This window comes from Rattus rattus, chromosome 7 (genome assembly GCF_011064425.1).
Source record: "Rattus rattus isolate New Zealand chromosome 7, Rrattus_CSIRO_v1, whole genome shotgun sequence".
NCBI lineage: Eukaryota > Metazoa > Chordata > Mammalia > Rodentia > Muridae > Rattus > Rattus rattus.
In genome coordinates this window covers 49,374,031-49,394,818 of record NC_046160.1, presented here as the reverse complement: position 1 = coordinate 49,394,818, position 20,788 = coordinate 49,374,031, and the positions used below count along the sequence as shown (strand labels likewise).

General features: G+C 42.8%; 1 protein-coding gene across 1 annotated transcript in view; it reads left to right on the top strand.

Moving 5' to 3' along the window:
- Window positions 1-20,788, top strand: part of Bzw2 (basic leucine zipper and W2 domains 2) — a 57,987-nt gene that overhangs the window by 26,517 nt on the left and 10,682 nt on the right. The window contains exons 4-8 of the mRNA XM_032907657.1: window positions 4,442-4,545; window positions 8,007-8,072; window positions 9,660-9,795; window positions 14,130-14,239; window positions 18,495-18,665. Of these exons, the coding sequence (XP_032763548.1) occupies window positions 4,442-4,545; window positions 8,007-8,072; window positions 9,660-9,795; window positions 14,130-14,239; window positions 18,495-18,665 (587 nt within the window). The remainder of the gene's footprint in view (window positions 1-4,441; window positions 4,546-8,006; window positions 8,073-9,659; window positions 9,796-14,129; window positions 14,240-18,494; window positions 18,666-20,788) is intronic.

The following is a 20,788-nucleotide window of genomic DNA, read 5'->3' as shown; positions in this document are numbered from 1 at the left end:
TATTGCCTAAGTCTTTTACATCTTTGCTGTGTAGTTAATGAGCTCAGATAACAAATGGCAGCTTCTCTTTTCTCCTCCACAAACACATGCATGTGAAAGCCCAAGGTTAGGAATCCCCCTGTATAGCTCTTCCAAATTATTCAATGAGACAAGCAAAGTCTCTCACAGAAAACCAAAGCTTGCTAAGATGACTACTCTGGCTAGCCCACTTGTTCTAGGGAAACCCATGTCCCTGCTTTCTTAATAGCCACTGGGTATTTTATGCAGCTCCTGGAACTCTTGAGTTCTGCTCTTTATAACAACTGAGCTCTCTCCCCAGCCCCTCCAGACCTTAGTTCCTGTAGTTGACTTCTTTTGTAGCTATGTGTCATTAGAAGCAGTCAGTTTCCTGATGTTAAGCTATTTAACAGATATTTGGGAACTGAGAGGTGGCTGCTCTTCTAAAGGACCTAGGTTCAGTTTCCCAGCACCTACATGGTGACTCACAACCATCTGTAACTCCAGTTCCATTGGATCCAATGCCCTCTCTGGCTTCCACAGCTGCTTCACACTTCCATCCAAAGCACCTGCACACATAAAATAAAATATGAGTGAGATGGTTTCTTTCTGAGATTTGTAAACCTGTGGAAATTGGTTGTTACAAATGGAAGTGGGGGCAAGTGTGCTGGGTGCACTGATAAGACAGTAGGTGATACAAAGGCAGTGTCTGTCCCAGATGCCATCTGTGCTTTCAATTGAGAAACATTGGCTAAGCTGCCTTGCAGTAGGGCAAATACCTTCCTCCATTTTGATGTAGAGCCTCTTCTGAGCTCTGTTTACATGCTCTGATGTGGAACATGGCCCCAGACATCACCACCAGGGTGTGTTCTACACTGCCAACTTTCACTACATACTGAATTAATTTTGTGTTACCATTTATATAACTCATTCATCAGTGTAGAATTCAAGAGAGCTGTATATAGTATGGTAAATCCCAATACCTAGAAATACCCACTGATGATATTTTGGTTAATTCCCTTCTAGAAATCTCTCACCTCACACATTTTTGAGAATTGAGTAATATATATATTGAGTATGTATATATAAATATATATATATGCATTTTAATTTATGTTTACTAAGCAATATATTCTGCCTTTCACTTCCCATGAATATTATATTTGGGGTGATTTGTACACGGCCCAGCTGTGTTAAAGAATATTGAGTTCCAGGGTTGGTGGACACAAATCCTGTGTCCTGTGTCCTGCTCTGTGTAATTAGCAAGCACCAAGGAATTTAAGGGTGGATGATGGTAAGGATCCTAGCAGTCAAAGAGAATGTTTTAGTTAACATTTCGCTGTAAATCACGAGTCTCTACTTACATCTATCTTTTTTTAGATCTTGTCAATTAAATTAACAATTGGTATTTTTGTAATGAATAATACAGAATGTTCTTGCATGACTTTTAGTATTCGCTGGTTATCATGTTCTTTATCATTACACTGGCAACTCTGTGCCGCTATAATGGTCAGCAAGTTTGTCACACGTCACTGGTGCCAAGTCCTGTGGAACCATGCTACTGTAACCAGTCCTGCGGGCAGCTCATTTGCATAGACAATTCAAGTTCTCCTAGCACAACTGTGTATTGTGTATTGGGCTGCCTGTGGCCTGCAGGTGGCACTCTTCTTTTTTTCTCTTTTCCTTTTTGGATATTTTATGTATTTACATTTCAAATGTTATCCCCTTTCCTGGTTCCCCCCTCCCACTCTCCCCTTCTATGTAGATGCTCCCCTTCCCACCCACTCCCACCTCACCACCCTGGCATTCCCCTACACTGGCCTTCACAGGGCCAAAGGAGAGCCTCCCATTGATGCCTGACAAGGCCATCCTCTGCTACATATGTGGCTGGAGCCATAGGTCCCTCCCTGTGTACTTGTTGGTTGGTGGCTTAGTCCCTGGGAGCTCTGAGGGTCTGGTTGGTTGATGTTGTTCTTCCTATAGGGTTGCAAACCCCTTCAGCTCCTTCAGTCTTTTCGCTAACTCCTCCACTGAGGTCCCCGTGATCAGTCCGGTGGTTGGCTGCAAGCATCCTCATCTGTGTCAGTAAGGCTCTGGCAGAGCCTCTCAAGAGACCTCCATATCAGGCTCCTGTCAGCAAGCACTTCTTGGCATCAGCAATAGTGACTGAGATTGGTGGCTTCATATGGGATGAATCCCCAAGTAGGGCAGTCTCTGGATGACCTTTCCTTCAGTCTCTGCTCCACTCTTTGTCCCTGTATTTCCTTTAGACAGGAGCAATTCTGGGTTAAACTTTTGAGGAGAATGAATGGCCCCACCCCCCAACCCAGGGCCTTGCCTAACCCCCGGATAACCATATCTCCCTCCCCTTTGTTGGGCATTTCAGCTAATCGCATCCGTGTTGGGTCCTGAGAGCCTCTTGCTTTTATTGAGCTGTTTGTTTGTATTTCCTTCCTCTCCTACTAGATTGCCACATGCTCCTTCCTACCAGTCTTTCACCCTTCTCCACCGGCCCGTGAAAGTGTTGCAGTATTTGCTCACTGATCATTGATGACTATCTGGAGGGCTTATTTACAATCAGTAGCCAGTTTAGCTCTGCAGCCAAACTCCATCGTTCACACTGTGTCATTATGTACAGCAAGAAAGTAGGGCAAATGTTTAGCATAGTTAGTCCAGGTATACAACCCCAGGTGCCTTTGAATCCAGATTTATGGTGTAATTAATGAGCTAAGACAAGTTCATTCCTTCGATGTGAATCCTTTGTTAAACAACCAGTTGAGCAGGAATTTCCTTCATACCACAGAGTTTTCCTATTGTTCTTGGTCTTTCTTCAAAGAATATTTTTCTTTTCTCTACCTCTATCTTGAGAAACGGTCTCGATACAATGGATCTATTTTCTTTTACTACTACTACTACCTTGAAAACTAGTGGTATTCCAAAACCTAGAAGTGACAGTTAACTCTTGCTTCTAATATGATTAAAAAAAAAATTTAAATGTGAGTGTGCCATCAGCATGTGACAAGTGTATCTATTGTGTGTATGAACGAATGCAACTTTTAAGACATTTCCCTCCATGTTGTTCCAGGTGGTTGTGTACACTAATTAATGTGCATTGGGTACATAGGTTGGTTTAAGGAAAACAGACTCCTGCTAGAGCCTACATCTCTAAAATTAATTTACTTACAAAACTACTTGCTGAATTCTAAAGCCCCCTGGAAGAGTCTGTAAGCTAAGAAATTCTCACTTGCCTATGTCCAGTGACACAACTGGCTGTGTGGCTTTTTCACCCAGTCACAAATTACATTAAAGCTAGAGCACACAAATGCAGGAAGTGACTGATAAGGAGATAACAAGGTTGGTCTCTTTGTTGCTGTACCCAAGGTGCAGAGCACAAGAACTTGTTATAAAACTTTATGCTTCAAATACTTGGTAAGTATAGGAGAGGTATCACTCTGACATGAGCTATTCAAACACATCTTGACCACAGTGAAATAGAGCTGAAAAAACGGAAATGGTTAATTCTCTGATCCTGCCCTTGAAGTCAATCATTGCTTATAGCAGCCATTGTTAGAACTTACGGGAACATGGAAATTGAACTCTCATAAAAAAGGCACTCTTGTTCCAGTCCATTTATTCTTCTAGCAAAACAAATAAGAGAATAAAACATTGTTCCAACCAATGCAGGTACTTGATGACTAAGTACGAGTTCAAGGAGTCAGTACAGACTATTAATCACATATGGGAAATCGTGTTAATGAAAGAGGAAAGGATTTTAGAAACATTCCTGTGTCCCAATAAAAGCCAAAACTGTCCATAAAAATTGTTTAATATGGTTGACACCACAGTCAGGACTAATAACCCACTACCAGCACACTTGCCATGTATAAAACTTGGATCTTGCACTAAGAGATGGCTTAGTGATTAATAACTTCAGCTTCGGGGCATCAGACATTCTCTTCTAGTCTCTGCCGTCATCATCACTTACAAGTGCAAAGACACACATAATTGAAAAAATAATACAAAAACAAACAAAAAAGAATCGAGTCTGTGCAATCCTGCAGTTATGTAAACACAGTCCAGCAAGGCATTTACCAGTACAGAAAATGTCAAGGCCCAATGGGGGAATCATCAAAGTGCACTGAGACTAGTGGAATCCAATTCATTTCACTGAATAAAAGTGAGTTTTCGTGGTTAGGTACCCACTTTGGAAAGGACTAGGTTTATAAGGACAGAATGTAGTGAAGGCCGGGATGTGGCGCCGATGTGGTCAGTGTGTGATGTAAGCAGCTTATTTGCATTGTCTTGACTGGATACATGTGCATCCAAGGGAATTTACTGTGGCTCTTTTTTTTACCTCTACTCTCGGTGTTTTCCCTTGCTCCTCTCTTCATATTTTGGCGTCGTCCCTCAGCTGCATCCTAACTGTGATGACTTGTCTTCGCAGCCCCTGGAGGAACACGCATAGATGATGGTGACAAGACCAAGATGACCAACCACTGTGTGTTTTCAGCAAATGAAGATCATGAAACCATCCGTAACTATGCTCAGGTAGCATCTGGCATAGAAAGAGTGCGCGTGCTGGATCACAACAAAATGGCAGGGACAGCGCTCCCAATCACACTGCTAGATGGACTCTTTTAAGTGTGTGAAAATACACAGTTGCATTCCTGCTAGAACAGAGAGCATTAAGTACCACACCTTTGGCCCTCATCTACAAGATGCCCACTGCAGTTGAATTTTTGCTACACAGTCATCCTTTCTTTTGGAGAAAACAGTTTTGCTCCTTCTTGTCATACTAAAGTTGCCCATTCCCTTTGGCCCATTGGTTTTACTTCTTGGTCTTAAAACATCTTACAGCTATGTTTGAGCATGTATGAAATAGCAATTAAATTACTGTGATTAGCATCACAATATTTCTTATAGTAATACCAAGGAGGGGAACTGTTGTAAAAGCCAATGGAAAGTTTTGCGATTTATATTAACAGAATACATACTGTATAGCTATTAAAGAAAATGAAGAGGGCTGGAGAGATCGCACAGTGGTCAAGACCTGGGTTTAATTATCAACACCCATGTGACAGCTTACCACTCAAGTTCCAGGGAATCCAACATCCCCTTCTGGTCTCTAGGGTACTCTGCATGCATGTGGTGCACAGACATACATACTGACTAAACACTAATACACAAAAATAAAATAAACCAATTTTTAGCAATCCTAAAGAGAAGGAAGGGGCTATGAATGTAATCTGGCTAGTAGAATATTTGCCTAGCATGCATAAAGCCCAAGCTTGAGCCCCAGGCACTGCATAAAGTGGGTGGACACCTGGTGATGCGAGCAATCCCATCACTCTGGAGGTAGAAGTAGGTAGACTAGAAGTTCAAAGACATCCAATCCTCAGCTACATAGTGAGTTGAGGCTTTATTGGACCCAGTCTCAAAAATGAATGAGAGCTGAAGAGATACTTGTATAGCATAAAACCTATAAGAGATTCATGAGTCAATAATAAATTGGGATAAGCATCCTTTCTTAGAAAGGATGCATAGAGACATTTCAAAGGAGAAGAAACAAATCCCCATTAAATGTGTGCAAGTATGTTCAAACTCACTGGTTTTTAGGGCAATACTAAGTCAAATTATGGAGTGTTAGTTTGCCCACATTAGCTTGGTTAAAAAAAAGTAATGAGGGGGCTGGAGTGATGGCTCAGCGGTTAAGAGCACCGACTGCTCTTCCAGAGGTCCTGAGTTCAAATCCCAGCAACCACATGGTGGCTCACAACCATCTATAATGAGATCTGATGCCTTCTTCTGGTGTGTTTGAAGACAGCGACTTATATATAATTAGTAAATAAATAAATCTTTAAAAAAAAAAAAAAGGAATGAATTTTAAGGCCCACTGAAATGTCGGGAAGCTATCCATTCATTGCAAATACAGCTAACCAGATCCGCTCTTCCTGTTCTGATTATATATGGACTCTTCGAAAGTCTGATCTGGCAGTGTGGCTCAGTGGGGAGCATGTGTCTGTGTAGCTTGCACAAGCTTCACTACCAAAATAGGGGGTAAGATTTTTTTGCATGAAACAGAAGATTAAGCTCTAGAGGATGCTGGTGTGTCCTCTAGATGTCTTTGTTTCTACTGTGTATACAAGAGTTATAAATACTCGGAGAAGGCATGGGCTTCAATAATAACCCTGAGTTCCATAGCTCATCTTTTTGATTTGGGGCTGAGTCTCATAGCCCAGGCTGGCTTCAAACTCCTGCTGCCTGTTGCACTACCACAGCTGGAAGGACCATAATTCCTAAGTCTGATTTCTTTGATACCTAATAACAGTTTAATGTCAATCGGGTCATAATAGAACGTTCAGCATCAAGTTACTGCAGATTATTGTTTGCATCCCAATGAAAATATAAATTAAAATGAAACGAAACTGGAAGTCAAAAGGACAACTGTTCTATAGGAATATATTTGTATATTTCTAAATGTAAAGATATAGTACTGTTTGCCTTTTTATCCTGTATTAGTAGGGTGGTGTCTTTTAGCAAGTGATTCCATTTTTCATATTTAATATGAAGGAAGATCTTTTGGGGCTCTGATGACTTTGGGTAAAGGCAGCTGCACCAAGCCCGATGGCCCGGCTTCAATATCCTGGACCCATTTGTCAGGAGGAAAGAGGCAATTCCCAAAACGTTTCCTCTGGACTCCACACGAGTGTGATGATACTTGTACACCCACACACACGGGGGGAGGGAGGGAGGGAGGGAGGGAGGGAGGGAGGGAGGAGGGAGGAGGAGGGAGGAGGGAAGGATGGGTGGGTGTGTGGGTGGGTAGATTGATGGGTGAGTGTGTAGGTAATTAGATGGATGGGTGGGTGATTGGATGGATGGATTGGGGGTGGTAGATGGATGGACGACTTTTATAAAACCAAAGATCTTCTGGTCTGTGAGCTTTTAAGTCATTGCTTATTTATAGATTGTCAGAAGAACCTGGCCAATGGGATGCTCAGTCAGAAGGAAAAATTGAATAAAAAGCGTGTTTGAGTTAGAAACTAATTTTCTATAAGCTATATACTTGGCAAGTACTTTGATTGAAAGACTGAGGTGATTTTAGTGTCGTTCTTGGTACTCTTAGTTATATGAAGAAACACACCAAGAACTTAAAAGTATGTTACATGGACATTAGAGAAAGCAATTGGGTTCAGACATATGCATGGTTACTAAAGATAATCGGTACTTACAAGATCGCTGTCTCAGTAAAAGAACCATTCATACATAACAGTCTAGACTCGAGACAGAAAGGCAAACCCTGCTTGAGGGTTCTGTAGAAATAGTGAGGCCGGTAATTCTTCATAGCTAAGTAGATTGTGTTTTTTTGTTCACCTACAAAAAACACATCTGTGATCCATCGGATAGTAATGTGCCCTGAGCTCTGCTCTCCCGACCTATACCACTGGCCGAGTGATTTTATCGATAACCCCTTTGTTTCAGACATACTCAATGTCTGTAACTCACTCGAAGATTAAAAATCCCATTTTATTTTCATCAACATTTATTTATTCATTTTCTCTCTTTAATTTTTTTTTTCATTTTAGATTGTATTTTTGTTTTTAAACTGCATGTATTTGTCTAAGGATATGTGTACAAGTGCAGGAGCCCTTTAAGATCGGAAACATTTCCCTACGGCTAGAGTTACAGGCACTTTTGAGCTTACCAACATGGGTACTGGGAATTAAACTCAGTCCTCTGAAAAAGCAGCAAGCACTCTTAACCTTAGATCCGCGTCTCCAGCCCCTGTTTCTATTCTTCAGTTCGCTTTATCCTCTGTATGTGTTGGGTCTTACTTTTCTTGGGGTCATGGTACCTCTTTTGAAGTGCTCATGGTTCCCGTGTCTTAGTATGAGCACACTCGTCTTTTTATTATTGTAGACCTGTGATGGTACTTATGGTGGATTCCACCCCTCTATCTGTGACCTTTAAATTATTTGCATAATTCAATGATTCTGCTTTATGTTTAGGTCTTCAACAAACTCATCAGGAGATACAAATATTTGGAAAAGGCATTTGAAGATGAAATGAAAAAGGTAAATTCAAATATCTAAGGAAGAAGGATCCTGAGCTTGGGGTCAGCCTGAGCAACAAAACAAGACCATATCTAAAAAACAAACCACACACACAGAGAGAGAGAGAGACAGACAGACAGACAGACAGACACAGACACACATGCATACACATACAGATAGATACACACAGAGAGAGAATTTTGAACTTCAGCTCTTTCTCTCACTCCTTGGCATGAGGTGATTTGTTTGTTTGTTTGTTTGTTTGTTTGTTTGTTTGTTTGGAGCATACTAGACATGGAATAGAAGTCAAAGGCTCTGATTAAGGGTCTTCCACTCAGTATACATATCTAGAGAATGACATAATCTCTCTGAGATACCAGGGATGGTGAGTTAGTGTGTCCTACACACATTACAGAGCTGGTTAGAAATCACGTCACCCCAGGTAAAAACAAACCTATATTAATGCTGGGAACTTTTCATTGGTTTTGAGTGATGAAAACTCAGTCAGGTCCCTTGCTGTGATTGAGGTCCCCTGGGGAATCTCAGCATCATACCTAAGAGATGATGAAATTGAGAAACTTTAGTCATAGCACAAAGCAAAGGAGAGTTGGGGAAAGGAGGACCACAGCCCACAGCTCTGCGGACTTAAAACTCACTGTGAAGAGGGACATAAGTTCCCCTTTGCTTTGACTTGTTTAAGACTTTCTAAGTAACCCCCTCACTCTCTTACATGTTAAGGTTTGCAGTATTGGGGCACACACATCCCCCACTCCTAAAGTCAAGAGTCTTTTCAAATTCTATTTAGAAATTCCTTTATCTCGAATCTTCCATTGCCTCTTTACCAAAGCTAGTAGTTAAACCATGATCCAAGAAATAATGTGTTTGATTCTGATGTTTTAAAACTGTAGACAGCTCTTCTCCCTCAAAGGTCTTCCTGCGACTCTTTTCTGCTGTTTTGTGTTTCAAAAACTTATATTCTATGGCTGGAGAGATGGGACAGATGACTCAGAAGTTAGAATACGTATGCCCTTGCAAAGGGCCTGAGTTAACTCCTAGCCTTCATATCAGGTGACTTACAGCAACTGCGACTCCAGTCCCAGGATCTGACACCCTCTTCCGGCCTTCCAGTCATCTGCATGCACACACACACACACACACACACACACACACACACACACACACACCACGGTTACATGTAAATCAATGAAAATAAAATTTTATTCTTTGCAAAATAAGGTTTTTATGTATGCCACGGGGGTGGGGAGATGTGAAAGTCAATATATTTCAGAAAACATGTTTGCTGTGTGCTTCCTCTTCTCCATATACACAGGCAAGTATACATTATGTATACATACCATTCCCCAAGCATCCCTTATCGTGACTATTTATAACTACATGTGTGTGAATCCACAGGAAAGTACTGTGTCAGACAGCGTTTCTTTCTACACTATCCATTTATGACTGAACATGCGTTTCCAGTGTCTGATAAATGCACTATACGGTGACCTCCTTCACCACCTAGGACGAATAACCTCACTGCATTGTTATTTATCTTCCTACGTTGTTGTCTGGTTTATAGTGGTATTTTCTTTCTTTTTTTACCTGCAGCTTCTCCTCTTCCTTAAAGCATTTTCTGAAGCAGAGCAGACAAAGTTGGCAATGCTGTCTGGGATCCTGTTGGGCAATGGAACCCTCCCGGCCACCATCCTTACCAGTCTCTTCACCGACAGCTTAGTCAAAGAAGGTACTGAAGGCTCGTCACATGTATGATGGAAAAGAAAAGGAACACTAGAGACAGGAGGAAACTGTCTGCCTTTCCTGTGTGTGTGTGTGTGTGTGTGTGTGTGTGTGTGTGTGTGTGTGTGTGTGTGTGTGTGTGCGCGCGCGCGCCTGTGCCCGTGCCCGTGCCTGTGCCCGTGCCTGTGCCTGTGCCTGTGCCTATGCATGCACATATCGCCAAGAAATGATGTTTTTCATGTACATGTTCACTATAAGGAATCAGAAAGAAGAATGTGCACACCTATTATATATTAGCATTTGACTTCAACTCGCAGATTGGGGATACCTTGAAACTGATTAGATCCAAACCTTTTCTTCCAGCTCAGATGCTCCTCTTTGTGTGAATAACACAGCATGGTCTGGAAAAGTTTTGTCCTCTGCAGGACCCTTTTGCTTTGAAGATAAAATGCCAGCCAGTAAAGAAAGTAGAAGCCAGAGATTTCCCATTTTCAAAATATCCCCTAAACAAAAACCTAAACTGTTACCACCTTGGATCTGTGGAGCTGATCAGGAGGCTGAGGCCTTAAGGGTCATAGCAGGTTTAAGGCCATCTTGGGCTACATAGTGAGTTCCAGGCCAGCCTGAAAAACATAGCAGCACCCTCCCTCCCTTGTGAAATAAAATACACAAAGACTGGGCAGGAGCCTCTCTGTGGTATTCATTTCACTCACATTTCTCAGACGTTCAGGACGAGATAGCTTATTGGCTAGGAGCACTCACTGCTCTGGTGGAAACCAAGTTCCTTTCCCAGCAAACCATCACTGCCTGTAAGCACAGTTCCAGGCCCTCCTGCACTCTTCTGACCTTGGACATCCGCACACGCACATGGGCAAGCATATACACAAAACATAAAATATCTTTTATTAAAAGGCATTCGGTTGTCCAAAAGACAATGAAGACTTTCAAAGTCAAGAATGCTGCAAATGTTAAAGTATTAAGAGTTTGGCAGGCACTACTGAAATAATTGATTACAGAATGAGACAAAAGTGGGCTGTTCTCTTGTAGGAGGATAATGGTATGCAAATTACAATTTACCGCAAAACAGTTATTTTCCTTAAAAATAAATTAAAGGCGCTTTTGTGAGAACATCTGTTTCTTCTGAGGAGTTTTCCTCCTGCGTGTAGGAAGGCCCAGCTTCATTCATGCCTGTAGTGAGAGGGCTAATAGTTCTCTTGTAGCTAAGGAAAAAAAAATAGTAAGTCAAGAGACAGGTGCCATTATGCTGATTGCCTACTGTGTTTGGCGTATGATTCTGGAATCACTAGTACATTGTTAATACTGGGCTTTTTGACTGAATATATTTCTAAAAAGAATTCAGGATACTTCATATATCTTACTTATGTTGTTAGCCATTTTCTTTGCACCTAAAAAGAAGGTAAAATTTACACTCTATACATTGATAATTTTGAATTACCTAAGCCATCACAACAGGAAATATTTACCCTACTAGTTAATGTCAAACCTAAGTGAGAGAGAGGCTCAGCTGTTAATAGCACTCTCTGCTCCTGACAAAGATGAGGACTCAGTTCCCAGCACCATCCTTCAGATCATAACACCTACAACTGTTATTTCAGGGGACCCAGTGCCCTCTTCTGGCCTTATGTGCTCATTGCACACACATAAGGTGTGTAATGTGTGTGCATATACACAGGTGTACGTAAAATAGAACTAATGAATCTTTAATAGTGACCATTATAGAATTTAGGTGGTAGTTGTATGGCTCAATGTATTCACTGTTTCTGTGGTTGAAACTGGTTATAGTAAAATAGGAAGGAAAGGACCTTTGCTATGGGAGTGGCCTTGTGTTTGCATCATGGTTTTCCCTTGTGCTTTACCATTAGAAACTAGACGTTTAAATGTTGATTCCTAGTTGAGAATGGATTAAGAAATTATATGAATAGGAAATACCATTCATGGCATGGACTTCATCCCAAGAGCGTTTTCCCTGATCATCATCGAAAGTCTAAAGATCAGCCATGATACGTATCTCCCTCCGTGTCCGTGTTCAGCAGAATGCCACTTAACATAGGTTCATGAGCTTTGCCAGCAGTGTAATGTACATAGCCAAGGTCACGGAAAGGAGGAGGAGGAGGAGGTGCCAGGACTGAGGCTTATCAGAAGTCAGTGACCAACATAGAAATTCTTTTAGACTGGAGTGAAAAAGACATTGGCAATAGCTCCTGCCACCAACACTAGGCAGAATGTTTGATGTAGGAAAATCAATTCAGAATTTCCACCACGACTTAAGTTTTCATCAAATGCAATATAAATTTAAAACTGGAAATCAGAAGCGTTTACAGAAGAGTTGTCTGCTAGCTAGCTAATTGTTTATTTTTGGAAGTAATCATGATTCAAACATGGATAAGGGATTGAGCAGTTTCTTGATTAACATCTGTCAGAACTGCTGTTTTAAAGTTCCAGACATGTTGATTTTAAACAGCCCTGGTGCTGTGAGTTCATTTAAGGGTTTCTTTTATATTTTATTCTTTCATCCAAAGAGAAACATACATTGGAAGGTCTGTGGCCATCCATACTGATAGTTCTCTTCAGTTATCGGCATCGTGGCATCACTTGACAAGTCAGCTGCCACTAGAACCTCACTCCTGTCCTTTCGATTGCTGAGGGAGGGAATTGCGTGTTCCTGGCCAGCTTGAGCTACAAAGCAAGATCCTGACTCCAAAACAAAAAAAAAAATTAAAAATTTAGGAGTGGAACCTTAAATAGCTTTCTCAGAGTGTCCTTCTGTCCATCTGATGTCATCACCCACCTCAGTTCCAGTGGCTGTTCCAGAGGCACGGCCCTTGCCATGGAGTTTTCTGGGCTCCCCCATATCAAAGTTCGGCTTCCTCTGCCTTTTTACTTCTGTAGTGAAGATGTCATGAAAGGGGTGAATGGAGTGGGAAGCCTTCTTTGTGCCTTCCCCGGGCTCTCTGGAGTCAATTTTTTGGCTGGTTCTTTGCCTGTGTCTCTTGGTGAGAATTTCCACAGTCTTCATACGGATGCAGTGGGCCTATTGGTGCTGAGCCCTGGATGTTTCCCCAGGTCTGACTGTTGCCTTTTCTAGCAAAAGCAACACAGAACAGATAGTACAAATAACCAACAGTAGTCTTGGCATCAGCATGATCTCCAACCATTGTCTGCGATCATAGATCAAAAAATTTGTCCTGAAACAGTCTATATTGTCGAAGTCTCCAATAGTTAGCCCTAATTTGCTAAGCACAGCTTTATCCCTCTAAATATCATCAAGGTTTACAAACCTAGGACCCTAGAAGTCATCAGATGAACTTTTGGTACCTTGAGTTCCTGTGATTAGTGCATTTCCAATGCTTTGGTATATTATAGTTCAATAGCCAGGAACCATGTAGAAACCCAAGCCTGGTGGCACATGTTTGTAATTGCAGTGCTGAGAAGCAGTAACAAGAAGGTCCCTGGGGCTTAATGTCTAATAATCCTAGCTTAACTGGAGAGCCTTGGACCACAGAAGAGACGCTGACTCAGCAAACAAGATGAAGAGCTAGTGGTACTGATGCCCACCTTTTCTCCTAGCACTGAGGAAGCCGAGGCAGGCACATCTCTGTGACTTTGAGATCATGCTGGTCTTCAGAGCTAGTTCAAGGACAGCCATGGCTACACACAACAACAACAACAACAAATACAACCAAGCAAGATGAGGGCTTCTGAGGACTTCAGTGTTGACCTCTGGCCTCCATACACACATGCACACATTTATTAAATGTGAATAAATGAATTAAAAACTTGAATGATTCAGTTATACCAGACAGGAATCAGTATTCCTGCTGTGAAAAGATGTTGTTGTTGTTGTTGTTGTTGTTGTTTTCCTGACAGAGCTTCTCTGTCTAGTCTTGACTGTCCTGGAACTTTCTCTGTAGACAAGGCTGGCCTTGATCTCAAGAGATCTACCCGCTTTTGCCTCCAGATGCTGGGATTAAAGGCATGTACCACCACTGCCTGGCTGAAAACTATTTTCATTGCGATTTTGTTGTGGTGGTTGTTAATTTGTTTTTGTTTTATAAGTGGAATAGCACCATGTAGCCCTGCCTGTCCTCACACTTACTGTGTAGATTCAGCTGGTCTGGCTCTTACAGCAATGCTCCTGCCTCTACTTCTTGTTGCTGGCATCAAGGGCATGATGGGTTCTGGCTCATGAAGATGTTTTCATGAGTATGAAAAGAGCTGTGCTTGCAGGTCTGTCTACCTCTATGGAAACCCATTCAGAAATGTTCGTCCTCACAGGCGGTCTCTGTACCCAGGAATGACATTCTCGCTCTCTTTTAACAGGCATCGCAGCCTCGTTCGCTGTCAAGCTTTTCAAAGCCTGGATGGCAGAGAAAGATGCCAATTCTGTCACCTCTTCATTGAGAAAAGCCAACTTGGACAAGAGGCTGCTTGTGAGTGTCTTTGCATCAAGCTTATATGGGTGACCGGCGCTAGGGTGTTGTCATGTCGGTGAAGTACCAGGGTCTGTGCTGAACTGGAGTGTGTTCCTTTTATTTATTATCTTAGAGAAACTGATTTGGTTGTACACATGCTAATAATATATTTAGATAAATGAAATGCCCCCTAGGCCCATCATGAGGAACACTTCTGGGAATGCACAAAGGCTCTTCTAGAGAGGATTACGTGGGGAGAGGCGAGGCTGTATGATGCTAGGACCATCTCGCGAGGTGTCACAGCGCATGGACTAAAGAGCAGGGAGGAGAGAACCAGCTGAGCGCTGGAATTGCCCTTTCTCTGCTTCCAGGTTGGCTCTGTGAAGCAAGCCACACTTACCAACATGATATCCCCCAACTGTGACCCAAATTAAACCCTTCTCTTAAAGTTTCTTTCTCTCATACATGTGGTCATAGCTACCTATATAGAATTACAAGAGCTATAAACACTTAAGTTGGGAAGATTGCTGACAGGGTATTAACATTTTGTCAACAGTAAAGCTTTTTCCTGGCGGCCACAGTGATACTTCAGTGAGACCGGACTTGCCTAACACACTCAAAGCCATCCTGGTTGCAGTCCGCAGTGTAAAAAGACAAACCAACACTTTCAGTATCAAATAACTATTTGCAAAACTGAAGGGTTTTTTTTTTTTTTAAGACTGTGTTTAAAAACTAATGTATATTTTAAAAACTCATTCTCAACAAATAAGATACTTGTGAAATGTTCATTAGGAATTATATTACCTCTTTCTTTCTGTAAGGGGGAGGGTGTGTCATGCATTCCTTGATGCACATATACAGGTCAGGATGACTTGTGAGAGTTTGTTCTTCTACTGTGCTGTTACAGGGATCAAACTCAGGTTGGCAGGCTTTGCCGCAAGCCTATTTACCCAGAGAACCTTCCTGCCAGACCGACCACACCATAGCATTTTTGGTGAGGCTGTGAATTGTCCATGAATTAGCTGGATCTTGTCTAGTCACAGCTGGGTTCCACATGTCTTTTCATCTCAGGAACCAGACTGAAGGATCTCTCATTTTGGACATTGTGTCTGCGTAAGACAGAAACATGTCATAAACTAAAGCCCGCAGGCACATTAAAAGCCTACTTGCTATTGGCCACCCAAAGTTTATTGGCCCTGATGGAGACATGGCTCAGTGGTGAAGAATACCTACTGTTCTTGCAAAGGGTCCAGCATTCATGTCAGGAAGAGGTAGTTCCTAGCTATCTGTAACTCCATCTCCATGGGTTCCAATCCCTCTTCTGGCCTTCAAATGTGCCTGCACTCACACTCATATATCTACACTCTGACACATGTGCATAAATACCATTGAAAATAAAAATGAGGGGAAAAAAAGAGTCACTGGCAAGTCTGGAAATAGAGTAGGACATTTAGCTACTCCTGCTTCTGTTTGCAGCACTGAGGGAGGGGTTTTGTTGATCCACTCTGACTGAGAGGAAGTTGGCGATTGGTAGCAGAGATAGAATGTATCACAGAGTGCCACAAAAGACTCACAGTCTGGTTTCTGAAATAGCTATAGGTTGGTTAATTAGGTCACTGGATATAAAAATGCATCTGTCTTGAAAGCACGTGGCATTTAACTGTTCTTACTAGATCTGCATGCTGTGAGAAGACGAAGCACCCAAGTGCTTCCGACATCAGTGGGGCGAGGACAGGGTGCTTGTGATATCCAAGTACGGAGGTGCCTGAGACTTCCTGACTCAACCCATGAGACTCTTGGCATCTGTTACATTCTCAAGGGAGTGATTTTTGTTTCATGAAGATATGCAACAAAGTTTTATGTAACCGTTCACAAAAATAGTGACGTTAGCCGTTACTCAGCCCTGTTCCAGACGAAGGAAAAATTTATATAGCTCGAGAGGAGAGGGGATGGGAGAAACTATTTCAAGTCCCTAGAAAAAGGACAAGTGAAGTGGTCTTACCTTTTATTTATTCATTGAGTTTGTTTTTGGTTTATTGTGGGCCAGAAATTCTGGGAATGGGGATAATTGAAGGACAGCAGACAGACCCTGGCTTTTATGAGGTAACATCCAACTTCAAGGGAATGGGCTACACACAACTAAAACATGCATTTTTTTTTTTTTTAATGGTGAATTAGTGTCACTGTGGTACATGTCTAGAACCCTAACACTGGGGGCAGAGGCTAGAATATTACCCTGAGTTTGAAGCTAGTCTTCTGGTACATAGCCAGACCGAAGCCTACCTTCATGAGACTCTACCTCAAAGTCAAAAACAAAGGGAAAAGTCAAGGTCCAACACTGTAGAGAGAAAAAACAACATAGACAAAAGCTAGAGGAAAACAGATCATGTCGAGTAGTAATTAATACAGACTTCTGGTAGTCGGGAGGCCTATGTAATGAGGGTACGCATCCTGAAGCCACAGCTGCTTCATAAGTGAACTGTGAACAGTATGATTGACATGCACTTGAGCACAACATCAGATCCCATTTTGCAGTCCTGTCTTCCTGACAGAGAATGTTCAGTGGTTATGCTGAGCTGTGGAGCCAATATTGACTTTAGTCCCAACAGCACTGTCCTTGAATAGTTCTAGCTATACAGTCCACATCAGCTGCTGTGTTTGGTGATGCATTTCTACTTCAGGCCTGGCAATATGGATAAATGAGTAGGAGGGCCTGCTCCCAAGCCTGAGAACTGAGTTTGACTCCTCAGGACCCACATATGGAAAGAGCAGATTTCCACAAGCTGTCCTCTGAGGACCCACACATGTGTGAACACACTAGATAGATAGAGAGAGATGACTAGGGAGGGAGGGAGGGAGGGAGATAGATAGATAGATAGATAGATACATAGATACATAGATACATAGATAGATACATAGATAGATAGATACATAGATAGATACATAGATAGATACATAGATAGATACATAGATAGATACATAGATAGATAGATAGATAGGCAGGCAGATAGATACATAGATAGGTAGATAGTTTTTGTTTTTAGAAATACTTTTTTTTTATTGTAAACAATCTAATCTAAAGGAAGTGCCAATACAGTTTGATTCTCTGGGAGGAGAGGGGACCACTCCATAAAATGAAATGGGTCCCTTCCCCCTAAATCTGGAAGGTCTTTGGTGATGCTGTAAATATTAACAGTGAAGTTTCATTGTGGTGGGAAGTGGTTTTGATATGCATGCCCATTTGATAGATTTTCCCATTGGCTCTTGTTCTGAAATACAAGATATGACTCAAGGGAAATTTGCTGGTGATGATATGGGAAGGTTGAGGTTTGAGTCCTGGCCCAGCAGCCTCTGCTCTGCTCCTCTCCTCAGTGGCGGCCCCATGACAGTTCTTAACACTAAGGTGGAAATACGGAGCCTTGGGCAACATGCGGGCAGATCTAACCAATGCAAAGCACATGCCAGGTGTTTAGACTTGCCGGCAATTGGGGGGAATGTGAGAGCGTTGAAAATTGCCTGCATTTCATAGTTGGCTGCTGACTTCACACAGGATTAGACGGTGAGTAAGCGTTACCGAGAGGGTGCCAGGCTGCATAGGGTAAGATGTAATGATGATGGTATCAAAGCAGCTATGGGGTTCTGCTCTTTTTTGTTGTTGTTGTTTTAACAAAAAAATTTAAAAAAAAAAGCACCATCTGAATTATGTAAGAACTGGAGCAGTTGATGAGGTAAGTTCAGATTGGGTCTCACTCAGACCTTAGTTGAGAGCCACCCTCAGTGTAGAATGGTGAAGTCCCCCATTGCTCCCTCGCTGTATTGGAATAGCCGCAGCATTTACTTGGAATGAGAGTGGAGGTCCCTGGAGACAAGTGGTTTTTCTCCTACTGTTTCCAATCATTTCAGCCTTGCGGAGAGAGCCCTGTTAACTCAATTAAGGAAGCAGTGCGAACAGCTAACTTGTGTCCGTTTTCTTCTCAATTTAAAAACAATTCAAATGCTGCTCAGAGTTTTATCGAATTCGTGTAGTCAGACAAATTTAGCCCTGTGCTGTCATTGATTAAAGCAAAAGGAGAAAAGATGGATGGGCACAGTGTGCAAAGCAAGTTTGTCTGCGTTGCTCAATCCTTTTCATAAAACCATCTTATTTTAAAAGTCACTGTATAGGAATATGTTAGTCCTCATCTGAATGTGAGAGATCACAAGTGACATTAGTGTGAGAATTCCTTCCTCGTCTGAATAGGCTGTACTTTACACACCTCCTTTTCTCCCTCAGGAACTCTTCCCAGTGAACAGACAGAGTGTGGATCATTTCGCCAAGTACTTCACTGACGCGGGACTGAAGGAGCTGTCAGACTTTCTCCGAGTCCAGCAGTCACTGGGCACCAGGAAGGAACTGCAGAAGGAGCTGCAAGAGCGACTGTCTCAGGAATGCCCCATCAAGGAGGTAAGAGGCCGTGTACTGAACTCCTGCACAACACACACAGATACAGGGTAAGGCTGGAGCCCGTCAGGGAGCTAGGAGACCATGGTGAACTCCAGTTCAACAAACATGATGGGTGTGGGTGTATTCAATGATAGAGCACCTGAAGAAGTATTCACAAGGCCATGGTTTACATCCCCAACGCTGCAAAAAACTATGCATGCTGGTGCGTGCATGCGTAGAGTTATATAGGTCATATAACATAAGCTTCCCCTGTTGTGGTAAATTCCCCAACCCAAATAAGCCGGTGAAAAGAAAACGCAACTCAGTATGAATACAAGCTGTGCACCTAGATTAGGCAGATCTACCACTGCACTGCTCTATTCCCCAGCTATGAGATCTCTTATCACTTGCAGTTTCTCCAGGCCTCGTGCTTCAGCTCCATCTTCCTCCCTCCTCCTTCTCCTCCTCCTTCTCCGCCTCCTCCTCCTCCTCCTCCTCCTCCTCCTCCTCCTTTATCCTTCTTCCCCCCTCCCTCCCCAACTCCACCTTCCCTTCCCCTGCCCAATCACCAGCTCTAGCCTTTATTTTACAAGTTAAAATGGGGAGAAGGTCCTGACCTCTCCTAGGCAGCCCCTCTTGGGGAAGAGTAATTAGCATCAAAATAGGAACAGCACCAGGGCAACCCGCATCCCCTCCCTCGCCTTCCCCTCCCTCCTGTGTGTTACCATACACTATTCCCTTGCTCCTAACATTGAAGTTGGCTCAAAGTACTGACTCAAAATCCTATTTTGTTATATTTTGGAGTGTTCTAGAAGCTGACGTTATTTTGGCTCACACTGCTCATTTTCACCAGGCTGCCATGATTATCAACATGCAGACTTAGCGCTCTGCTGGTAAAATCTCCCACACAGTGACGTCTTCTGTTGAACTGTCGATTCTCTACCTGGTGCAAGCATTAACTAGCACTTAGTGTCAAGGTGTGGGCATTTTGCATCACTGGGTATGAACGTGTTGCTTGTTTCTATTTCCATGGCCCCTGGAGTCAAACCCAGGACCGTGTGCATACACAACAAGAGCCCCACCATTGAGCTATATTCCAGCGCCTTTGAAGAAGAAAACACAAATCCACACAGGGAAAGATCAGTTGGGCCAGCATCTTATGTACCCCGTTATAAGAGCTCTGTAAAGGCTACCGGTTTTGGAACCGTGCTTAAGCATGGTTTGCCATGTGTTAGAGAGCAGTAACTGGCTATGCATCTGGAAAGGCATTGTTTAAGCTGAAAGAAAAAACCACCCTTTCTACATGATAAACTCAAACTTTAGCTGGGGAGTCCTCCTCCTACTCCCAAATCCTCGAGTTTCAGCTGTATCTGCTGTACTCTGAGCCTTACCTGGCTTCTCGGGAGAGTGGGGGCTGCAGAAGCTCAAACTGCTAAGTGTCCACCAGGTGGAGGTGTTAGAACAACAAACGCTCTCTCAGTCTGCAGCGGCTGCAGCCATTTTCTTCACACTAGAGCTGTGCTTGACTGTCATACGCACAGGGTGAGGTGTGAGCTACAAGGAACACCACAGCAATCCCTGTTCCTAGTCATTCGAGGATCCCAGGCAGGTCTGAGCCTTGGGTTGCCACTTCTCTCTAAAGCTACCCAGCCAGTCCTCTGTTTCTGAAGTTCAGCTCAGGAGTAAAGAACACAGTTATCTTCTCACCGTAAGGGAGAGGAAGGGATGTATTGCTAATTGCAGAATACACTGGATTGACGTGAATTGAGGAAAGAAAGTGACAGGATTTGGGGTGTAGCTTGTTTGGTACATGGGAGCCTTCAGTTCAATGTCAGTACCTCATAAACCAGATATGGCTGCTAATCTCAGCAGCTACGTGGTGAAGAGAGGAGCAGTAAGTTCAAGGTCACCCTCGTGTATTTATCGAGGTTCCCTGTCTGGAAAGTGAGGAGGGGAAGGAGGAGGGTGGTGCCTTTGCGTTCAGGTTCTTTACCTATTGGCTTTTCACTGAGATGGGGTGGGAGAGTCATCTCAAGAGCAGGACTGAAAAGATACACTGTAGAGAGTGGATCTGGGCAGGCCCAAGGCACACCCATCAAGAAGTTTAATTTTAAGCAACAGAAAAATTCACAGAGCTGTTGCTT